The 20,238-nt window shown below is 46.4% G+C and overlaps 10 protein-coding genes across 10 annotated transcripts; 6 read left to right on the top strand and 4 right to left on the bottom strand.

The window, feature by feature from the left end:
• Positions 1–35: 35 nt before the first annotated feature.
• On the bottom strand, positions 36–924 carry GGS22DRAFT_168557 (magnesium transporter). Its single transcript, XM_047962181.1, has 3 exons — positions 827–924; positions 199–751; positions 36–140 (listed from the first exon to the last, which is right to left on the bottom strand). Exons 1-2 carry the CDS (start codon positions 880–882, stop codon positions 388–390), a joined length of 420 nt encoding a protein of 139 aa, XP_047816547.1. The 5' UTR covers positions 883–924; the 3' UTR covers positions 36–140; positions 199–387.
• Positions 925–1,232: 308 nt separating this feature from the next.
• Positions 1,233–2,516, top strand: GGS22DRAFT_39672 (HAD-superfamily hydrolase). Its single transcript, XM_047966974.1, has 2 exons — positions 1,233–1,459; positions 1,536–2,516. The coding sequence occupies exons 1-2, from the start codon at positions 1,451–1,453 to the stop codon at positions 2,271–2,273; spliced, it is 747 nt and encodes a 248-aa protein (XP_047816546.1). The 5' UTR covers positions 1,233–1,450; the 3' UTR covers positions 2,274–2,516.
• Positions 2,517–5,232: 2,716 nt separating this feature from the next.
• GGS22DRAFT_190692 (uncharacterized protein) lies at positions 5,233–5,989 on the top strand (the record flags this gene model as incomplete). Its single annotated transcript, XM_047965015.1, has 2 exons — positions 5,233–5,482; positions 5,538–5,989. 2 exons carry the CDS (start codon positions 5,233–5,235, stop codon positions 5,987–5,989), a joined length of 702 nt encoding a protein of 233 aa, XP_047816545.1.
• Positions 5,990–6,207: 218 nt separating this feature from the next.
• GGS22DRAFT_168551 (Methylthioribulose-1-phosphate dehydratase) lies at positions 6,208–7,529 on the bottom strand. Its single transcript, XM_047962180.1, has 3 exons — positions 7,134–7,529; positions 6,434–6,946; positions 6,208–6,371 (listed from the first exon to the last, which is right to left on the bottom strand). Exons 1-3 carry the CDS (start codon positions 7,262–7,264, stop codon positions 6,272–6,274), a joined length of 744 nt encoding a protein of 247 aa, XP_047816544.1. The 5' UTR covers positions 7,265–7,529; the 3' UTR covers positions 6,208–6,271.
• Positions 7,530–8,371: 842 nt separating this feature from the next.
• GGS22DRAFT_168550 (calreticulin precursor) lies at positions 8,372–10,949 on the top strand. The gene is made up of 4 exons (XM_047962179.1): positions 8,372–8,691; positions 8,789–9,071; positions 9,131–9,915; positions 9,975–10,949. Exons 1-4 carry the CDS (start codon positions 8,569–8,571, stop codon positions 10,476–10,478), a joined length of 1,695 nt encoding a protein of 564 aa, XP_047816543.1. The 5' UTR covers positions 8,372–8,568; the 3' UTR covers positions 10,479–10,949.
• A 197-nt stretch (positions 10,950–11,146) lies between these two features.
• GGS22DRAFT_168548 (uncharacterized protein) lies at positions 11,147–12,643 on the bottom strand. Its single transcript, XM_047962178.1, has one exon. It carries the CDS (start codon positions 12,035–12,037, stop codon positions 11,285–11,287), a length of 753 nt encoding a protein of 250 aa, XP_047816542.1. The 5' UTR covers positions 12,038–12,643; the 3' UTR covers positions 11,147–11,284.
• Positions 12,353–14,325, top strand: GGS22DRAFT_195500 (uncharacterized protein). Its single transcript, XM_047965676.1, has one exon. It carries the CDS (start codon positions 12,668–12,670, stop codon positions 13,913–13,915), a length of 1,248 nt encoding a protein of 415 aa, XP_047816541.1. The 5' UTR covers positions 12,353–12,667; the 3' UTR covers positions 13,916–14,325.
• Positions 14,311–15,532, bottom strand: GGS22DRAFT_39582 (DUF962-domain-containing protein). The gene is made up of 3 exons (XM_047966972.1): positions 15,246–15,532; positions 15,096–15,179; positions 14,311–15,016 (listed from the first exon to the last, which is right to left on the bottom strand). The coding sequence occupies exons 1-3, from the start codon at positions 15,276–15,278 to the stop codon at positions 14,585–14,587; spliced, it is 549 nt and encodes a 182-aa protein (XP_047816540.1). The 5' UTR covers positions 15,279–15,532; the 3' UTR covers positions 14,311–14,584.
• Positions 15,533–17,005: 1,473 nt separating this feature from the next.
• Positions 17,006–17,683, top strand: GGS22DRAFT_190686 (RNA polymerase Rpb7-like domain-containing protein; the record flags this gene model as incomplete). Its single annotated transcript, XM_047965014.1, has 3 exons — positions 17,006–17,254; positions 17,336–17,416; positions 17,510–17,683. 3 exons carry the CDS (start codon positions 17,006–17,008, stop codon positions 17,681–17,683), a joined length of 504 nt encoding a protein of 167 aa, XP_047816539.1.
• A 1,302-nt stretch (positions 17,684–18,985) lies between these two features.
• GGS22DRAFT_195497 (uncharacterized protein) lies at positions 18,986–19,618 on the top strand (the record flags this gene model as incomplete). Its single annotated transcript, XM_047965675.1, has 1 exon — positions 18,986–19,618. One exon carries the CDS (start codon positions 18,986–18,988, stop codon positions 19,616–19,618), a length of 633 nt encoding a protein of 210 aa, XP_047816538.1.
• Between the last annotated feature and the right edge of the window lie 620 nt (positions 19,619–20,238).

Below are 20,238 nucleotides of genomic sequence, written 5' to 3'. Positions count from 1 at the left end.
TAGTAGATAGTAGTTTCCATACCTTGTAGCTTCTATAACTTCCCAAGACTTAATAACTCGGAATACCTCGGAGGCAGCTAAGGTACCTATACTTGACGAGCCTTCAATATCGAATAGTATTCGTTTATTTCTCAAGCTACCTTTGCCAGGGTCAACTTCGTAGCAGGCGATACCCGATTTACCTAAATAGATACATACCTATCTAGGTGGAGTGTGGAAGATGTAGCGATTCAAGTCTCCAAATGTTGTACGTAGTAGGCACATGTAGCCTTAAGTACATCCATGGGTAGGTAATTCTACTTCCAACTCTCTCCAGTCGTAGCCAGTACAGTGGACCTGCTGCAATGTTGACGTCCTTTTTGATCTATAACAGCCGCTCAAATCCGTCTATTTATTTTTAACCCATTCGGCAAACTCGCTCCTCTGCTTCCGAATATTGACAAAGCCGGGCCGACTCTCTAGCAATCGGAAAGGGTTTCCGACATAGTCCTTCTCCACCTCTCCGCTGCTGTTCACAAATCCAGCTTCACCTTCTCTTTCGATCTTCCCTGCCCAGACACGCCATTGAATCGGACGTAGATTTGAGGTTCCTAACACGATTCCTAGGCAGACAACAAGGGTTGCGACGATGGTTTCGATGGTGATATCGATAGGTAATGTGCTGGATGGGGCGTTGTGTGATGCCGTCAGGGAAGAGAGGGATGCGGTTCGGTGTGTTTGAAGAACAGAATGTTCGTAAGCCGAGTAGCAGCTAAAGGATACCAACGGTTGTAAGCTTCAGAGCTCTACAATACTCTCTGATTATAATCAAAACGGGGGATCTTACGCGTCTACTAATAGGAATAACCCGAAGGTTGTTGTTAACTTAGATATCCAGGTCATCTTTGCTGCACACCTGGAGGCATATGGGATGTGTGATGGATGTTGGAAATTAGAGTAAACGAATTATTATTAATTATTGTCAGACCGAATTCGTTCAATCAATCAATACATCATTAACTCGGCCATGTGCATGAAAGTACCTTCCTAAATGGTACCTATACATGTTATGCAGAAACCGGCTATTATGATTTAAACGAATATAGCGTACAGGTTTCGGGGTACCTTAATGATGCCTATCGGTCCGTACAGGTACTAGGTAATTACCCCATCTGCCCATTTAACCTTAAGCTGCTTCCGCCGCGTGCCTTAGCGGTGCCCGGGTGCATGAGGTAGGTGCGACAGGTGCGATACCACGGCTCTCGTCGCTGAAAAAACCCCGCAATGTAAAGGGAAGCTCCCCGCAATGATCTTGCCTTACCTGCAAAGCACTTCGTCATCTTAGAACAAACTTAGAACCTTAGAACCTTGAGAAGATCCATCAACATCTTCCGCTTCTAAGACAACTTTGAAGTTGACTAATAAGTTTCTGACATAACTCGTTCTTAAGTTCCTGCACCATTCATTCAACATGCCTCGTGTAAGTTATAAAGACTTGCTTATGACATTATATCCTTTTAGGAATTTTTACTTATTTAAAAACGCCCATTTAATAGGCCAAGTACATCCTGCTCGACTGCGACAATACCCTCTGTCTATCGGAGCGTTTGGCCTTTGAGGCTTGCACCGACTTGACCAACGAGGTCTTGGAGAAGTGGGGCAGGCCGGAGCGCTACACGGTCGAGCAACTCCTCGAGGACTTTGTTGGCCATAATTTCCGTGGCATGCTCAACGGCTTGCAGAAAAAGCATGGCTTTACCATGACAGACGGCGACGTCGATGCTTATGTTGACCGTGAGCTCGGTGCCGTGACCGCGAAGCTGAGCGAGAAGTGCCAACCTTGTCCCGGCGTACCTGAGCAGCTTGAGGCGCTCAAGCAGGCCGGGTACCCCATGTCCGTTGTCAGCACGTCAGCCAAGCCCCGTGTCGTCGCCAGTATCAAAAAGGTCGGAATTGATCATTACTTCCCGGACGAGCACGTTTATAGTGCCGCTACCAGTCTAACCCCGCCGTCAAGCAAGCCTGACCCAGCTATCTACAATTACGCTTGCAAGCAGCTGGGTGTCAAGAACGAAGAGTGCGTCACCGTCGAGGACAGTAAGAGCGGTGCTACTGCCGCCATGCGCGCCGGCATCCCCCTAATCGGATACGTTGGCGTTTACGGCATCGAGGAGGGCAAGGAGAAGATGGAGGAGATGGCTAAACTTCTGACAGAGCAATGTCACGCCAAGGCCATCATGTACGACTGGAAGGAGTTTCCCGAATTGCTGAAGAAGGTCGAAGAGGGGTTGTGATATGTCAACCAACCTACACAGTAGTCGACCTAACTATCAGAAGAGCATCCTATATTGCTTGCAGCTATCATAGACGGATTGCGAACGAAGGTATCACGACTTGACGAATTTGCGCATCGGCGATTGTTTCTTTTCCCAGTTTCACGATTTTCGGGACAATGCAATTCGATTCCCGGGCTAGCTGCGAGCTTCTCACCGAGAAGTCGCCGTGGACCTTCGGTTGTTATCGAGGTGCATTTTGAACCCAACCAAAATACTGAAATCGTATTAAATATCGCACAGAAATAAATGGCTCATTCAACTTACATTAGTCCTGGTGTGATGAATACCTACCTAGTACTCATCACAAGTGAGGCAGATAATTGCACAAATCACTGCTAAGAGATTGGGGTCGGTGACGTACCCAAAGATATATGCCGGTTTGTACCTCATATACAAAAATGATCTTGAGCGATTATTTCGACGCATTTTGACCAACCTTATCCATGGCGAGGTTTTGTAGAAATGAGGTGAGTATGACTTTGTGAGTTTATGCAGGTTTAAAGAATATTTATCAGAGGTACCTAGTAGGTATGCATTTCCCCGGATCTACATACTTGTGTAGGATCGTGGGGAAATCATTTTGGAGGTTACCAAGCTCGAAACTGCCATAAATACCGTTGGCTGTCAAATCTACTTAGAACTCAATCGAGAGTTGAGATCTACCTCTCCAACAGCTTCCAGGATACCCAGTCTGTCAGTGCAGAAAACGTTGATCATGATACCGACGATCGCAAAACTTATTTATGGTTGATTCCGGATCGTCGATTAAAAGCAAGGACCACGAGTGTCTTCGCTGAGCACAGACAGAATCTCGATGACCATATTTATAGTTGGGAGTTTCGACCTTCTCATTGAGAGTGGTCAGTAAACTGTCAAAGTGAAAGTGACATTGACAGGTGAAGGGAAGGGAGAAGATCTCGGACAATGGACCTTTCATGACATATGCGCATACCTACTTATGTAAGTCCAGTAAGTCTCGTTTATTACCTAAGATTAGCTGTATTTATTCCCACTTTAGTTAGGCTGTCTTGGCCAGAAATAGATCTTTTGCCCTACTAGGTCATAGGAATATGTAACCGTAGGTTTCCAACATTGGGACAACGGACCAAACATTCCAATTCACCGCTACCAGCTACTACAGAATAGAAGCCAGCTAGCTTGCTGAGCCACTCTTTCGGAGCGATGACTGAGTTCGCCACATGGCAATGGAATACGATAAGACGGCATTGGACAGCGTCAGTTCGAAACGCATCGGAGAAGATCGCACCTCGTATTCTCTCTGGGTTTCTGAATGGTGAATACCACTAATGCCACACCTTCGCCGCACCCGATTTTAGACTACTGGCTAACGGCATTGTACCACGCCTGCACGCCTGCACGCCTGCACGTTTAACGAACTAGACGGGATTTTTTCTAGCTACTTCTCGAACTTGAGGTCATAGGCGGCGAGCTGGCAAGGTAAGTGTAGGTAGCCGACGACGATACTTTTCCCAAAGTTGGATAGCGACAAGTAGGCAGGCGGGTCAACTCCCCTCGAGTCTCGGCAGACAGCTGTGAAAATTCAATACCCATGTCTGACCTTGTGATAACGCTGCTCCTATGATGTAAAATCACAGCATATAAAAATTTACCTACGGTAGGTATGCACGTATTTACACTGTACTATGTAGACCAACACAAGGTAAACAATAATATTAGGTATTATTGGAATTTGGAAAGGGTCAGAAGACAACCATTGTATAACTCCGCAGGTCTCATTTATACGACAACTTTTTATTTATGTGTAAAATCTTTCTTCATTTCTACATGTGGACTTCGGTCAGGTTGGTGATACATAGCAGGTGAAATTTCTATTCCGAAAAAAGATCAATGTTTGTAAGACACAACATGATGTGTTTGAGATGATATTACCATCTAGTAATACCTATGTATCCAACTATTGTTCCTTTTCTTTTTCTTTTTTTCTCTTTCTTTCTCTTTTCTCCATACAGCGAATAGGTGGTCCGATCAGACCCTAGCAATGCCAAAATTGGATCACCCCCTTTTTTTTTTTTTTTTTTTTTTTTCTTCCCTTGCCTCCCTAGGTAGGTAGGTATGTACCTATGCTGCTATGCTGTAAACAGTCTTGACAGCGAACGGTTCAATGGATCGAATTCTCATACTATAATCAGGTGTCCCGTCAATTAACGTCTTTTGGCTCTGTTTTTTCTTCTATTAAGAGTCCAATTCTATTGTTGCAATATCTACTAAGTGTACCAGGTGATTCGAGTCTCGATCTGATCAAGATTGCTGTGATAACCTCTCTGGGCAGTCTGGGGTCGTTGCATAGAAAGTAGGTCGTAATTTTAATTGTACCTTGAGGCTTGGCAGATACAATGCCATCTCATCAGCAATTTAGCTACACCCCCGGTCCGGCTTGGGAACCCGGGCCAACCAACCAAGGCAGAGCATATCCTGCTTGGCTCAGATTGGACGGTCTGAGTGGTCATGCATGGCAACGCGACGGCAGACACGAAAAATTGGACAGCTCAATGACGAGGTATGGAGGCGTCTTAGCGCTCAGCGCTCTTCTTGGTGCTTGGATCAGTTGGATCTGCCCCTAGTCCAGCCGACCAGCGGCGATCTTAAGCGATCCCAAGCTGCAAAGCAGGCTTTCCCCAGGCACGCTAACAGAGACCCGTCTCGCATTCATTTCTTGTTAAATAGAGGCTTACCCAAGGTCGTTGATATTTTGGTTCTTTCCCTTGTCTTTCCCCGTTCGCTTTTGTCTTTAAAGACTTCGTCGCTCGCTCATTTCTGAATCAACTAGCTTGAAGGCTTCGTTCTACACTCGTTCCACACTCGTTCCAACATTCCTCGTACAATAGTCGCCTAATATCTAATTGTATCAACACGAGCTGTACAAATAACCGCCAACATGCGTTTCTCCGTAGCTGTCGTCGGCCTCTTTGCCGCTGTTGCGAGCGCCCAGTCCGAGACCGCTTCTGCTGTGTCTTCTGCCGAGTCCTCAGTTGCGTCTGACGTCTCCTCCATCACCTCTGCCGCATCCGGTGCCTCGTCGACCGTTGCCGCGTCTACCTCCGTCGATGTTGGTTCTCTCACCTCCGTCAGCATCGATCCTGCTCAGAGCTCGGCCCAGGCTGCCATAACCGACTGCCTCAAAGCATGTAAGTAATAATTATGGGTAGCTTTCCAAGATCGACAACTAACCCAGCAAAACAGGCTCCGCTGAAGATGTCAACTGCCAAGCCAAGTGCATTGCTGTACCCAGCCCTGACACCCAGAACGTGAACAAGACCACGGAATGTGTTGCCGCCTGCCCTCAGGGCAACGGCACCGCCACCGATAACCTCAACTACGCCAACTGCGTTAACGATTGCATTGCCCAATACTACTACACCACCACTGGAACCCCCAACCTCGCATCTAGCACCGGTGCCAGCGGTAGCGGCGCCACCGCCACCCCTAGCGTCACCCAGGTCAAGTCGACTGTCACTTCTGACGGATCGACCTTCGTCACCTCCTTCTCGAGCACTGTCGCTGCTTCCGGATCCGGCTCTGCCAACTCGGCTTCCTCTACCTCCAGCTCATCAGCCGCTGCTGATATGCTCTTCTCCCCTGTCGGTTCCGGCATCGGGCTTTTCTCCTTCCTAGCTGCTTTCCTTGCCCTATAAGTAGGGGTGGCTAAGTGAGTAATGAATGTGGACGCTATGGATAATAGGATGGGACCAGTATCAGTATCATAATGCTATATGTTGGACGATATTTTAATAGCGGGCGCAAAAGTGGTGAACGGAAAATGTCATTATTAATACCTTGGGACGTCAATATTAATTGTCTACGTAATCACGCTACATAGACGCGAATATAATTCTCCAGTTGATGGCCAATTTGCCTTGTTTTGTATGTTCCGTCTCGAGTGCTGCCACATCATGTTTAAATTCTGATTAGTTGAATCATGACCGTTGCGAAGTGGGCACAACTACTGGCACGTCGCTGAGCCATGGTAAACCAAGCTGTTTCATTTCCACCGCCAGTTGGAAAAGATAGTCGAGACTGTCAGGACGATCATGATCAGATAAGCTGGCTCCGTTGATCTACGGTGGGGAGCTATTTACCTTTCACACATGGTCTTTGCTTTGTGGACGTTATCGCCCCAGACGTAAACTCCGTGCCTACGGACTAGGACGGCGTAGGTATCCGGGTATTTTTCCATAGCTTCTTCTAGAAACTCAGTGAGATCTTCCTCGTGGGCCGTGTTCTCGATCACCGGAATGCGGAGCGTATCATGATAACCTAGGTTACCCTGCTTCTGGAAACCCTTGCCAAAACCTTTGATTTGCTCGATGTTGTTGATCTCGAACAGCTTGTCCTTGCCGGGGCCCTGGGTCTCCAGGAGTAGGGTGACCAGCACGGCCCAATGCGAATGTGTATGGATACAGCAGCCGGCCCCCCGCTTGGTGAAGGCGGCCAGGAACAGCGGTGTGCATTGGGAAGGTCTGCCGCAAGGTGGAGAGCGCAAATAGACGCGATTCTTGAGATCCGTCTGCTTAGACAGGGCGAGCACATATATATCAGTGTGCTTCATGAGCTCCTTCTGGACGCCAGATGGTGCGATATAGACCAGGTCACTAGAACACACAGTATGAGAGAATGAGCCTTTATTTATACGGACAGTTGTTGCTACATGATTAACAACAAGGAAATAGGGAAATAAAGAATAAGAAGTAATAAGCAACAAGAAAATATGAGAGATATCATGTTGACGGGTTGGATTTGCCATAGAAGTCATGGCAAAAGAGAAAGAGTGAGCCTTACTCGTTGCGAATAGAGCATCCTCCTCCCGTACCTGTGACCCAACCTAATGTCCAAAATTTGGCGCATAGAGATGGGATGAGGTTGGCCGGGTGGTCAGGATTGTCGGAGGTTATATGATGGTCGTCACTCATTTTCCCCTCCTTCTTCGTTACTTCGGGTTTCCCTAATATACCAAACAACTATACCTAGAATGCCAGAGTACGTTAAGCCCGACTGATAAGATTAGGCCAGGGTGGCCTTTTCGGAGAGGAGGAGAGTAAGATATAGTAAAAGGAAGTTGACTGGGAGGAAAAAGACAAATTGATTTATTAGCAAATAAAGCTGATGAGGCTAAAGTCAAGTATCATAACCCAAATCCTATTCCCCACTTATATAGTAGAGCACGCAAGCTTCAAGGTTGGATAGAAGGAGGTACTACCTAAGTCAGTTAGTAAGTACTAGGTACCTACTATATAGTATGTGTCTACAAGTGTGTACCTCATACCTAGTAGGTACCTAGGTATCTAAGGTAGATATCGATACCAGAGCGGCAGTTGTCCCATAAACTTGTCGATGCACAGTTCTATAATTCAACAGAGTCAATTGAACTTGCCATGTTAAGATTTCTGAGTATCTGTGTCAAATATGCCCAGGTGGATATGACTACGAGTTGACGTGTGTCTATAGGAATTATAGGTGGATATCTACCTAGGGACATAGGTATTCATCAAAGCTACCATGATTAACGTTGTCCAGGGATAATTGAAAACCTACCTATTTAGATAATGGCATAATAACCCAGATAATAAACAGTACAACGTAACACTACCTTTAGTGATAGCTTGTTGACAGATTTCATCACTTTCTACATTATAAAGTGAGCAATTTTTGTGGCCATAATACACATTCATAACACTTAATGACATCTGGAGTTAATAGTGAAAGCCAGTACATACTTCAGTATTCATGTCAACTCACCTTTAGTACAGGCTACCTACCTGCCGACTAAGGTACCTAGAAGTGAATAAAGTTACGGCACAGTCTGATGGTAACCTGTATCTTAGCCTTACGTATTGATGTATTTCAGAGAACGGATAGCTGGAGATTTCCTAGAGATTCTATCGATATCCCCGCACTCTAATGTACCCGTGGACCTAGGTACCTACATTTTTTGATCCCGAGCTTCTAGCCAATCAAAGGACGGAGCTAGCTCGCCGAAAAAGGTACGTACTGACTTTAGGCCACGTTTGACTTGGAAGGTCCAGCCAATAATTAAAAGTTCACGACGAACATTTGCAATTGCTTCTTTCCGTGCCCATCTTTTCCTTCTTATTTTTTTTCTCGTCGAGCTCTGGGAGTTCTTTCTCAACAACACTCTCCATTCAACCTCGTTTGGACGGAAGAGACTAAGAGAGACAAGTAAGAGATCAAAGCAAAGTGTTGCTAGCTTTTCACTATGAAGCTGAACTCTGCTATTGCGGCTGCCCTTCTGGCCACCGGCGTCTATGCCGATGATGCCTCTAAGGTTGACAGTGCAGAATCATCCTCTTCCGCCGCTGTCGAGGTGCCCACCTTCACTGTAAGTATATACACTCTTAATCTTATAGCTTCTTTCGTCCAATTGGCAATGTTGTCGATTTACATATAGACCCTGACTAATGTCTTTGTCTTCGCAGCCCACCACCATAAAAGCTCCTTTCCTAGAGCAATTCACCGATGACTGGGAGTCACGATGGAAACCTTCTCACGCCAAGAAGGACACGAAGGGTCAGGAAGAGGAATGGGCTTACGTTGGCGAGTGGTCGGTTGAGGAACCTTACAAATACAAGGGCATTGAGGGTGACAAAGGTCTCGTCGTCAAGAATCCCGCCGCCCATCATGCCATCTCCGCCAAGTTCCCCAAGAAGATCGACCCTAAGGGAAAGACTTTGGTCGTCCAGTACGAAGTCAAGCTTCAGAGTAAGTCGATTGATCCAGACGACGTCATGATATCATGTTTCTAATACATTGGCCTCCAGAGGGACTTGAGTGCGGTGGTGCCTACCTAAAGCTCCTCCGAGATACCAAGGCTCTCCACCAGGATGAGTTCAGCAACGCCACGCCGTACGTCATCATGTTCGGCCCCGACAAGTGCGGTGCTACCAATAAGGTTCACTTTATCTTCAACCACAAGAACCCCAAGACTGGTGAATATGAGGAGAAGCATATGATGGCTGCTCCTCAGGCCACTATCTCCAAGACTTCCGAGCTCTACACCTTGATCATCCAGCCCAACAACACATTCACCGTCAAAAGAGGTGGCGAGAGTGTCCGCGACGGCAGCTTTTTCGACCAGTTCGCGCCGGCTGTCAACCCCGAAAAGGAGATCGATGACCCTGATGACAAGAAACCCGAAGACTGGGTTGACGAGTCTCGTATCCCTGACCCCGAGGCTAAGAAGCCCGAGGACTGGGACGAGGATGCTCCATTCGAGATTGTTGATGAGGAGGCTACTATGCCCGAGGACTGGCTTGAGGAGGAACCTCTCACCGTTCCCGACCCCGAGGCTCAGAAGCCTGAAGACTGGGACGACGAAGAGGATGGTGACTGGGTCCCCCCTACCGTTCCCAACCCCAAGTGTGCCGACGCTTCTGGATGTGGCCCCTGGACTAAGCCCATGAAGAAGAACCCCGACTACAAGGGCAAGTGGACTGCGCCTTACATCGACAACCCTGCTTACAAGGGTGTTTGGGCTCCCCGCAAGATTGCAAACCCCGACTACTTCGAGGACAAGAACCCTGCCAACCTCGAACCCATTGGTGCTGTAAGTGACTATAACTCATCTTTTCTCTCAAGACATATGTAACTAATGTGTTGGTATAGATCGGTTTTGAGCTCTGGACTATGCAGAGTGACATTCTCTTCGACAACATCTACATTGGCCACTCCGTTGAGGAGGCAGAGAAGTTGGCCAACGAGACTTTCTTCAAGAAGGTTGCCGTTGAGAAGGCACTTGAAGACGCTGAGAAACCTAAGGCGGATGACAAGCCTAAGTCTCCCTCGGACCTTAAATTCTTGGATGACCCTGTTCTCTACGTTAAGGAGAAGTTGGATCTATTCTTAACCATCGCCGCGAACGACCCCATCCAGGCTATGAAGTTCGTCCCTGAGGTACCGACTACCGTCGGTGGCCTGATCGTCCTCATCATATCCCTTGTTGGTATCTTCACCATGGGAGGTAGCGCACCAGAGGCCGCCAAGAAGGCTGGCACTGATGCTAAGGAGAAGGTCAAGGAAGCCAAGGACAAGGCCGCCGAGGCTGTCTCAACTGGTGCCGAGAATGTGAAGGCGGAGGTTAACAAGCGTGCCACAAGAAGCCAGTCATAGGAAGTAGCCTGGGGGTAATGATGGGTGAGATGGAGGAGGCACTGGGAAAAGTTCGGTGACCCGTTCCAGCCTTGTAAGGACTGTTAGGGTTTCAATGCTGTCAAAGCATCCTTTGCTTTTGGGGACTTCAGAATTATTTTGCATGGCGTCAGTGTACTGTACACCCAATAAATCAAGTTAAACATCTTTTTGTACTAATCCGTGTCAATCTTTATAATTTCTTTGTATTAATCATGAGGACTTTGATGTCCGTTGACAGTGGTTGTGCATTTTGATCAGCTTTTTTCTTCTTTTTTTCTATCGAGTAACAAGTGGACTTGAGAGAGTAACTTTGCTTTAACTAGCCTACCTATTTAGGTAGTTAGGCCTAGCAAGTAAATTTACGATAAAATTTCCATACCTACCTACCTAAACATGGTAACTAGGTACCTAGGTAGCTATAACATACTAGGTAGACGATGTCTTACTGGGTAGTAGTACCTAAGAGAAATTACAATTCAATATTGTCATAAAACACTATCACATCTCCAATTAATTTTGTATGAAATTCGATTAATACTTAACTTCTAGTAGTACTTTTCTACCTGCAATAAAGGATGTAAACAGAGTAAACAAAGGTAAAACAGCAACAAACTTTTCCGGGTCCCAAAATAGAATATGGAAGAAATGGAAAAATTGAAATCATGAATTACTTACAGAAGAAATTATCATCTTCCGAATATCTGACAACATCTGACTGGCCTTTTGTGCTCACTTTCCCCTCTCATGCTTCGACTGACACTGTACATCCTGTGTTTGGATGTCTGCTAGTCAGTACGGCTCGGGCTGGCACTTCTTGAAGACGCTCTAGAAGACGCTCTAGAAGAGCGGCTCGAAGAATTGGAATCTCTCCTCGTACTCATAACAGGTCCTGGGATTTTGGACGGCTTTGGGGAATTCTGCGGCAGCTTGATATCATCCGAGCTAACCGATTGTTTCTTGTGTTCCTTGTGTTCCTTGAAAAGCCGAGCAAAGCAACGAGAACATAGGCAGTCTTCCTTGCAGCCCCTTCGAGGTCGTACTTGAGAGGAAATTTGCCCTCTAGCGGCAAGGATGGACTCTTCTTCCAGACTGTCACGTCTGTCCTGCCAGAGAAAGTCTACGTCAATATGGGGTGCCTTTGCTCGACAGCTATCGAACTCATCGCGAAGTTCCTCGTAGGTTGAGTCCCACCAAGGCTTTCGACTCTGAGTTCGAGTCTTACGAGGCTCTTGTCCATCTCTTACCACATTAGAGCTACTAGAATCGTCTGACAATCGACGAGGTAATCTTGAACGTCTAGGTTCGGCTTCGGATCTAATAAGAATCCTCTGGGGAGAACGGTGAATAGTTCGCGATATCCTAACATCATTTCTTACCATCCGGAACCGGGAACTTTCATAAACTTTTGTCCGCCCCTGAGGTTGGTAAGCTTGTACGGGTACATTGGGAACAGTACAGACCCCCTGCTGGCGGTCTTGCGTGGATAGAGACCGCTTACTCTTCTTCCGCAGAAGACTGAAGATACCGAAGCACCCCATTTCTCACAGCTAAACCAAAGCTTTTCGAACGTCAATACAAAACCACGCTATCTCTGAGAAGATAGCGTGCGAATCCTAATGAGTTTGTGCAGAAAAGGGAAATGAATGGTATCGCGGCTAGGCTAATCCGCTTATATACCTACGCCTATCTCATCATTGTTCACGAACAATGCTCTTGTTGACGAACAACGAGATGGCGATCATTATACTCGAATAGGATGATCTTGGCCACGCGCCAGCGAGAACAAGCAGGATGGCACCATTCTTTTCTCTACTGCTTTATTTGAAACATCATAGATTATTGTCTATTCGAAAGGCTGCATACTTAAAAGAATTCTAAACAATGACTTTCATTGTCCTTGGGAAGCTGCTTAGTGTTATCTCTCGACAAGCACGTTCTCGAAAGGTCTTCGAAGGCGTTCAGTTGCCTGGTTGTACTTAAGGACCGACTGTATTGCCTATCCGCGCAAATAGGCGCGCGGAACTAACAAAATCATATTCCACATTGCCCATTTTGACATATTCTGTAGTCGGAGTGGAGATTCCCCTGACAGGGCGATTAGCCACGTTCAATAATTTCGAGGCCAAAGTTGGCATGGAAATGCAGAAACTTAATAGAAATCTTCCATCATGTGTCACGACTGGAGTCAGGAATATACCGAATGTAACCACACATCTAGAAAGCTCATCAACTGCCCTACATACTACAAACAACAGAGCTCTGCGAAGGGATTCCTTGGCCGCCTATTGTACGGCAACGTCAAGAATAAGAAACACTGCGGCCATCTCATCCCTCATCATTCAGACCCAAGACCCTTTTGCGCCGAATGTAGTATCAGAGTTGACCAGCTTCGGGCTAAATACGTTGGTGAGGGCGCGATAAAAGTCTTTCGACCGGACCTAGACAATGACTTCCGTCGCCCCTTTAAGAAATACCGCGAGAAACGTAGACAGGCAGCTGAATCACCTGAACTAGAGGCTTGTGTCGAGCATGGCAAGCACAAGTGTAGAAATGTAACAATGGATACCATACATAGTGTATGGGTACCTGAACTATATCACCATCCAGAGATGTTAGCGAAGAAAAAAACATATAGCCGAACAAGGGAGGCGGCGCTACAGACGAGTTCTTCGCCGTCGAACAAGCCGTCCGCCCCGAAATATTGCTCGCATAAAACCGCCAAAAGAGAAAAAAAGCCGCGAGTGTCGCAAGTGCACGAGCGAAGCCCGAAGCAGAAGTCGAAACATACCCATAAGTATACCCGTCGTGATCCTGAAGACAAAACTTTTGTCCTAGGTCACTCACAGCTTCCCCGGGGACCAGCAAGCTCAGTACCAACGAATCGCTACCGAAATCGTAGGGATGTTACCGGAAATGGATCACCTATGTCACCTGCCCCAGAGCCTCCTCCTAAATCACCGCGTCCGCGGATAAGGTACAATGCTGGAGGTAGTTGGCCGGAGTCAAAGCAATACTCGATTTCTCGCAAACCTTTGCCATCTATACCACGACCTATCGAACTACTAAGGTCAGAGTTATCCAACGAACACCGGGGCTTGCCTCAAAATGCAGGGCAGGTTTACAGCAACAGCCCTTCAAAGCCGCCTCCTGACTCTATACCGCTACCGGCGTATCAAGTGTATCTAAACGCTCTCAGGAACCCTGGTCCAGATTTCGAGAGGATAGAACGACTGCCTAGACCGCCGCCGAAGAAGAAAAAATGCAGCCACATCACGGAAGAGTTGAGGAATTCGGGGCTGCGTAAGATGATGAGAATCGCACCGTCCAGTCCAGACTCAGCTATTAGCGATGTCAGTTTCATGTGCCAAGATTCGAAGAGGTTGACCAATGACGTGTCGGCCGCTAATAGAAGGTGAATCGAATATACCTAATTCTAACACCATTTGACCTCTGTACCATCCCATCTTCATCTAGTAAGTTTCCAATTAAAAGATTCCCTAAGACTTTCGGGTTATATAAACACAGATGAGTAACATATGGGAATTGTTGATATTTGCATACGTACATGTATACACCGTAAATAAGTTGATACCCGATCAAATCTAGATCAGATTAGTTCAATCCAATTTATACAATATATGATTTCTTGGTTTGGTCGTTGTAATATACTGGTTCAGGTGATTAGCCTAAGCTAGGTATATATTTTGGTATACCGCTCCTCTAACTCTATATACATCTGTGTCGGAGATGAAAGGGTATTGGTTAAGGGGAGAGATAGTTGAGAATAATTTCTCGATCCACCTAATTTAGCAAGAACCGCTTGCTTGTCTGCGAAGTGGCTATGCTACGTATATGTCATCAGCTAATAGCTCTACTAGATGAAGATTACCGGCCCAGCAAGTGAACTGACTCCTGAGCCTACATTATAAGCAGCATCCATCTTATCTTGGGTGTGCAAAGATATGACATTGGTTATGCCGGCCATTCTTCCTTCTTTCCCATACTAGACAGAGAAGACTGTCGTTGATGTGGATTTCCCTATCGATCCATCTCGTTCATTGAATCTTCCCATTTTTTTTCTCTCGCTATTTCTGTTTGTCACTCTCGGCTTGAATGGCTTTTCCAATACGGTCTTGTAACTCTCTTCGGTAACCGAATTTGAATAGAAGCTCGAGCCAGACGAAAAGGGGCGACAGAAAGATGGCTTGGGACCAGTTACCCAAAAACTGGGACAGCTTTCGGCCATCAAAAATACCGTGTCCGGACAGTTGAAGAAGCCAACATGTCCCTTGTATGGCAATGGCAACTCGGTTTGTCAAACCCGGATCTTCGGAAAGGGCCTTATTCGTGTACGCGGCTGCCCCGAGACATATTAGACCCAGGATAGTTCCGGCAACTGGTTCGAGCAGGACGTAGAGGCTGGCCCATATGAAAGCAGCCAATGTACCAAGGTTAAGGTCGAGATGGGGTATCGTTAAGATCGTGGGTAGAGGAATGAGCGTGCCCGTGTTTGCGGCCTGCGACAAATGGTTCTGCCCGTTAACAATGTTCACGCGATGGGGACGGCAAGGACAGAGACTGATGTATCCGACATACCAATGCAAACCCAGAGAATAGGATTAAAGGAACACATATCATATGTAACGCCATGTTGGCCTCATTCCGGTGGTAGACGCCATACTGGAAACATTTGGTCAGCATTTAGATACGCGATCGCGCAATGGTTTACCTATGCTATATGCTTACGATAATGAGTTGTCTTTCGAGATTGAGCGTCATGGTGACAAGCAAGAGGATATCGAATATGGGAAGAAAGTGCCGGTGACGATAGGCGTGTTTATTACGGGCACCCACATAGGGGAGAGGGAAGAAAAGTGGTGATCAATATTGAAATGTGAAAGAGTTCGAGATATCGTAGTAGTAGCGGTCATGTACCCAAGTACATAATCTTTTTTAATTGTCGGTCATAACGGAAAGTGAGGAGCGGTAGAAGTGGGGCAATACCACTGGGCAATACATTTTCTAGGTACATACCTGCCGAACGAACTTGAAGCTCAACATTGTTAGAGAATCAGCATAAACATAAATGGAAGCCACTAGGTAAAGCATACCTAGATACATTCAATGTTAGGTACCTACTATGTAGGTAGGTAATGTTAGGTATATGTATGCATATATGTACCTACCTAGTACATACATTACGAAGTAGGTACACAGGTACATATACTTGGATTGATCTGAAAAAATACTGCTAAGCACCTAGAAGGTAACAATGCACGTTTTTACGTTAGCTAGGTCAGCTCTACAGACATTGGAGTTCAGAATCGTCGTCAGTTGTTATGCTGCACTGAACCGAACCAGAGATATTGCCTGCATTGTAGCAGTGTAGGACCTACAAGGTGCTGTACAATACCGCATACATGTACAGAGGTGCCTTTCAAAAGATTTTACCATGCGCCAATCCTTGTCAGTTACGAAACCAGCTGTAAGCTCTTACCTGCCAGCTGGCAGATTATATCGCCCATTTCCCTCGATTACCTCTTAACCTCCAGTTAATAATTTACAACCGCCTCAAGATCTAAGTAAATAAAAACTCCTTAGAAGTATTGAATATCGAGTATTATTCGTAAATACGTTGAATTTAAAGCTTTTAAGGTCGCGTATCAGAAGAAATAAGTAGTTAAAGTTGATGATTTATTCGAGGCGACACGGCAGTTGGCGGTACAGCTGTTATGCAATCTGGCAGCTGTTCATTGCAGCTGACAGGGATTGGTTTATGGTAAAATCTTTTGAAAGGCACCTCTGTACCTGCTAATAGTACATTAGGTAGTAGTATAAGTAAACCTTAAAATAAATGGGGCATACTCCCCGGTTTGCGCTAAGATGAAAGGTAAGGTGAAAATAAGGTCAGGGTTGTTACTGCAGCTTGCTACTAGGTACTAGCCGCGTCGCGCGCCTTGTCTCTTTATCATCGTCAGAACTCCGGCTGGCTGCGACTTAAGTTTCTTCTTACTCAACTCTTGCCATCGCATCAATCACGACGGCAGCCAAAACATAGTTTCGCACCGCACAGTTGTGAACAGGGCTGCTTTTATCCATTCTTTATTGCATTTCTTGACGGTTCTATGATACCCTAGATTTCTGACTTGATTTTTTTTTCTCTTTTTTTTCTTTAGATGCGCTAGGCAGGTTTGAGGCTCAGGTTCTCACCACCTCAGCTTGCGCGGACCACCATCACCTCGTCGCCTCGTCACCTACTGCGGGTTGCGACTTGATCTTCTTTCAATCTCGTCATCTGCCACCCTTGAATAGATCCTTCCAGGCATCGCCTTCCCCCAATTGCGCCCGCGCATCTACGTCTCAGCCGATTTCGAGCATAACCGATAAATCACCATAGTGACTAAAATCAGCACACTATCATCTCTCTTGATCCCCTTTACTACTGTCATCTCGGCCGATACCTAGGTGCATAACGTCGTATAATTGTCAAACTCGGACTTGTCACCATGTTCTTTCTCTACAATCTCGAGCGTAGGGTTACCCTGCATCCATCCTACTTTGGCAAGAATATGCACGAACTTGTCACGGGCAAGCTCCTCAAAGATGTCGAAGGAACATGTACCGGTAGTTACTACATCATCTCCATCATGGATACCTTCGATATCTCCGAGGGCCGTATCCTTCCGGGAAGTGGTCTAGCCGAGTTCACCGTCGGATACCGAGCTGTGGTCTGGCGACCTTTCAAGGGCGAAACGGTAAGTTCCCCCCCGTACCTTTTTTCTACATATACTTAGCTATATAATTCCACTCTCCTAAACTTGAACTAATCAAATCAGATTGATGCCATAGTCATGTCCGTCAATCAGCATGGATTCTTCTGTGAAGCCGGTCCGCTTAGAATCTTTGTCTCTACGCATGTGAGTGTTCAGCCCCTCCCTCTCCCCCCCACCCCCTTCTTCTCTAAAGCTAGTAGCATATCTATTTAACAGGAGCTTACATATCCTATCTAGCTGATCCCTAATGAGGTCAGGTGGGACCCTAACGCCACCCCTCCGCAGTTCACCAATAACGAAGACACGACCATTGAGGTAAACACCCAGGTTCGAGTCAAGATTATTGGTACCCGAGCCGAAGTTGGTGAGCTCTGGGCTATCGGCAGTATTAAGGAGGACTATCTTGGGTAATTTGATTGCCTCTTCCCTTGGCCCACCTCAGCATCAATGCTAACAACTCACGTGACAGAACTCTTCAGAACTAGTCGCCCAGTACGTCTTGACCGCGGTGTCTTTTTCTGTGCTTGGTATTACCGTACGTGCGAGGCAGAAATGCGTTTACGCCTACGGTGAATATGCACTATAGGATAATGGATAGGACCATGTTCCCTAGGAATTGATGAATTTGGCACTGGTAGTCCTACGTAGACAACCCATATATGCAAGGTAGTCTTGGGCTCCTAAGTCTTTCGAGCTTTGGATGTGCTAGGAGCTTAGTCGCCTAAATGGCATTGAGTATTCTGCATCTGCTATAAAGTATGATCAGTCTACTCTACGGAGCACATTATTGGGCACTCTACGAGCAAATTGCCCTCAAGGAATGGCTGATTAAAGTCCTAGGATTATATTATACGTATACAGCCCTGGTTGGAAATGTGGGCTATTTCCGCCGCTGATAAGTGCCGAGTTCCAACCCTTGGTATCTTGAACTCCGACTGCGGTTGACCTACGCTTGAGATTCGGATTTTGGGTATATTAAATTGGTATCAGGCCCATCATCGATAAGCCGTCGGTCCTAAACTCCTTAGTGTAGTGCTCAAGACGATAAATGCTGACAGCGGTCCAGTAATTGGGCCAAATACTGATCCAATGCTTCCGAGGGCTCTCCTAAGTAGGAAAGCGGAAAATTACTGTGGTCGGCGAAGTATATGTTGTAATGTACTTAAAGTACTCTCTTTATGAATTAGGATGTTGTATTCGCTACTCGAAATCCGGGGATGACAGAGTGTCAAAAAAAAAAAAAAACAGCCTCTAGAGATAATCTCTAAAATAAAGGGGTAGGGGGTAATCGGTCAAGATGATTCATCTCCACAAACACTCTCCTCGTCTAGGAACAGAGCTCTAATACAGTCATATATTCAATCAACTGAACAGTCACTCCCTTGTTCTCTCCTTCTCCCTTCCATTATAAGCTATCTCGACTACAGACTATATACATCTAGCTTTATGCGCGTAGCCATCGATATACTCACCGTCAACATCATTTGAAGCTCTTCTTTTCTTGGCAGCCTCAGCAGCAGGCGGAGGACGCTATCCTACTCTACCCTATCCATCAAGAATATCCTCCGTCACAATAGCAACAAGTAACGAACATTAGCACAAAAGATAGATAGGCCCAACGACTAGCCTACCGGCCCTGGTTCCGTCCTCAGTGAGGGGCACTTCAATATTCCTGCTCCTACTTCACAAGGGGGAACCCCAGTACCCTCGACGATGGCCAAATACGAGATCACCTTGGAAGAAATACCTTCCACTTTTAACAAAACATATAAGCAAGAGGATCCAGACAAGGAAGCAAGTGAGCCAAGTAGCCTACAGAGCCAAGGGCTCACTACCACTAGGGGCACAAAGGAATTATCTAGTGCAGAGAAGCCAGAGGCTGCTAAAGACCTCCAACCTACCACTGACACAGCTTTTCAAGGCTCTGATGCTAGTAGCTATTCAAAGGCTAAGTCAGATGGCGAGCTGTCCCAAAAGTCGAGGCGCCACACCCGTCAGCGTAAGGTTGGCTCCTCATCGGATAAGAGGTCGACGAGCACCTCTCGAAGAGGAGCGAGGCTATCCCGGTCGTCTTCCTACGGAAGGCTTCTTACGGCTCCTAAGTCCTTCGGCGGTCGCCCCGTACGTAGACTGCCAAGGTGCTTATGGTCACTCCTATCTATATCCTTAAGCCCACCGGACGTCCCAGTCATCGTAGTTACGAATCCGGAGGGCGAGATCAAGTATCCCTTTGACCACAACTATTATGGGGATTCGGATAGCGAGGAAAAGGAGGAAAGCAGTTCGGACGGGTGGGAGGATATGGACGGTACTGGCATGAAGGATCAGGCTACGTGTCGCTTCTAGGATTATGATTTTGAACGGTTTCTAGAAGTTATCGGACACAGGTTAGCTTAGGCTCATGATGTGAATTAAGGTCTCTAAATACCTGTGGCGACGATTTTGATACATAGCCCACCTCGTGTGAACGAACATTGTCCTTTCTAACGTAGTTGACTAGGAAGCCAGTCATTGGAAGTCAAGTCGAATCGGGGCCAAGCCTTTCCTCAATGGAACACAAAGGAACTCAAAAAGACGGTTACAAGCTACCTAGTTTCTTAATTAATTTGGGATTGTATCGCTGGGGATTAACTGAGAAATCGCGGTTATGGGATGGCGTTGGTCGTCGTATAATCTGAGGGACTTAATAGAACATGGGCGTTTTGAAGATCTGTGAGATACCTAAAGCTCTGCTATGGCAGCAATGTCGGCAGATTATGGTTCAGGTAGGAAAGTTCGAAGAAGCTTGGACGATTACGTATCATTAAGAATGAGTTGCTGGAGTTAGAAACCTCGGTGATAACTTTGTAAATAAATCCCCTCAAGTAGGTAAGTAGAGTCAAGTAACTACCTAGGTACCTAGGTATGATACTGTTGCTACTATTTTCGTCCGTGGCTTCATCAGACAAAGCCCCTTATTACCAGTA

This window comes from Annulohypoxylon maeteangense (assembly GCF_022496945.1).
Source record: "Annulohypoxylon maeteangense strain CBS 123835 unplaced genomic scaffold GGS22scaffold_14, whole genome shotgun sequence".
Lineage (NCBI taxonomy): Eukaryota > Fungi > Ascomycota > Sordariomycetes > Xylariales > Hypoxylaceae > Annulohypoxylon > Annulohypoxylon maeteangense.
Note: the sequence above shows the minus strand (reverse complement) of the source record. Positions and strands in the feature narration are given on the sequence as shown.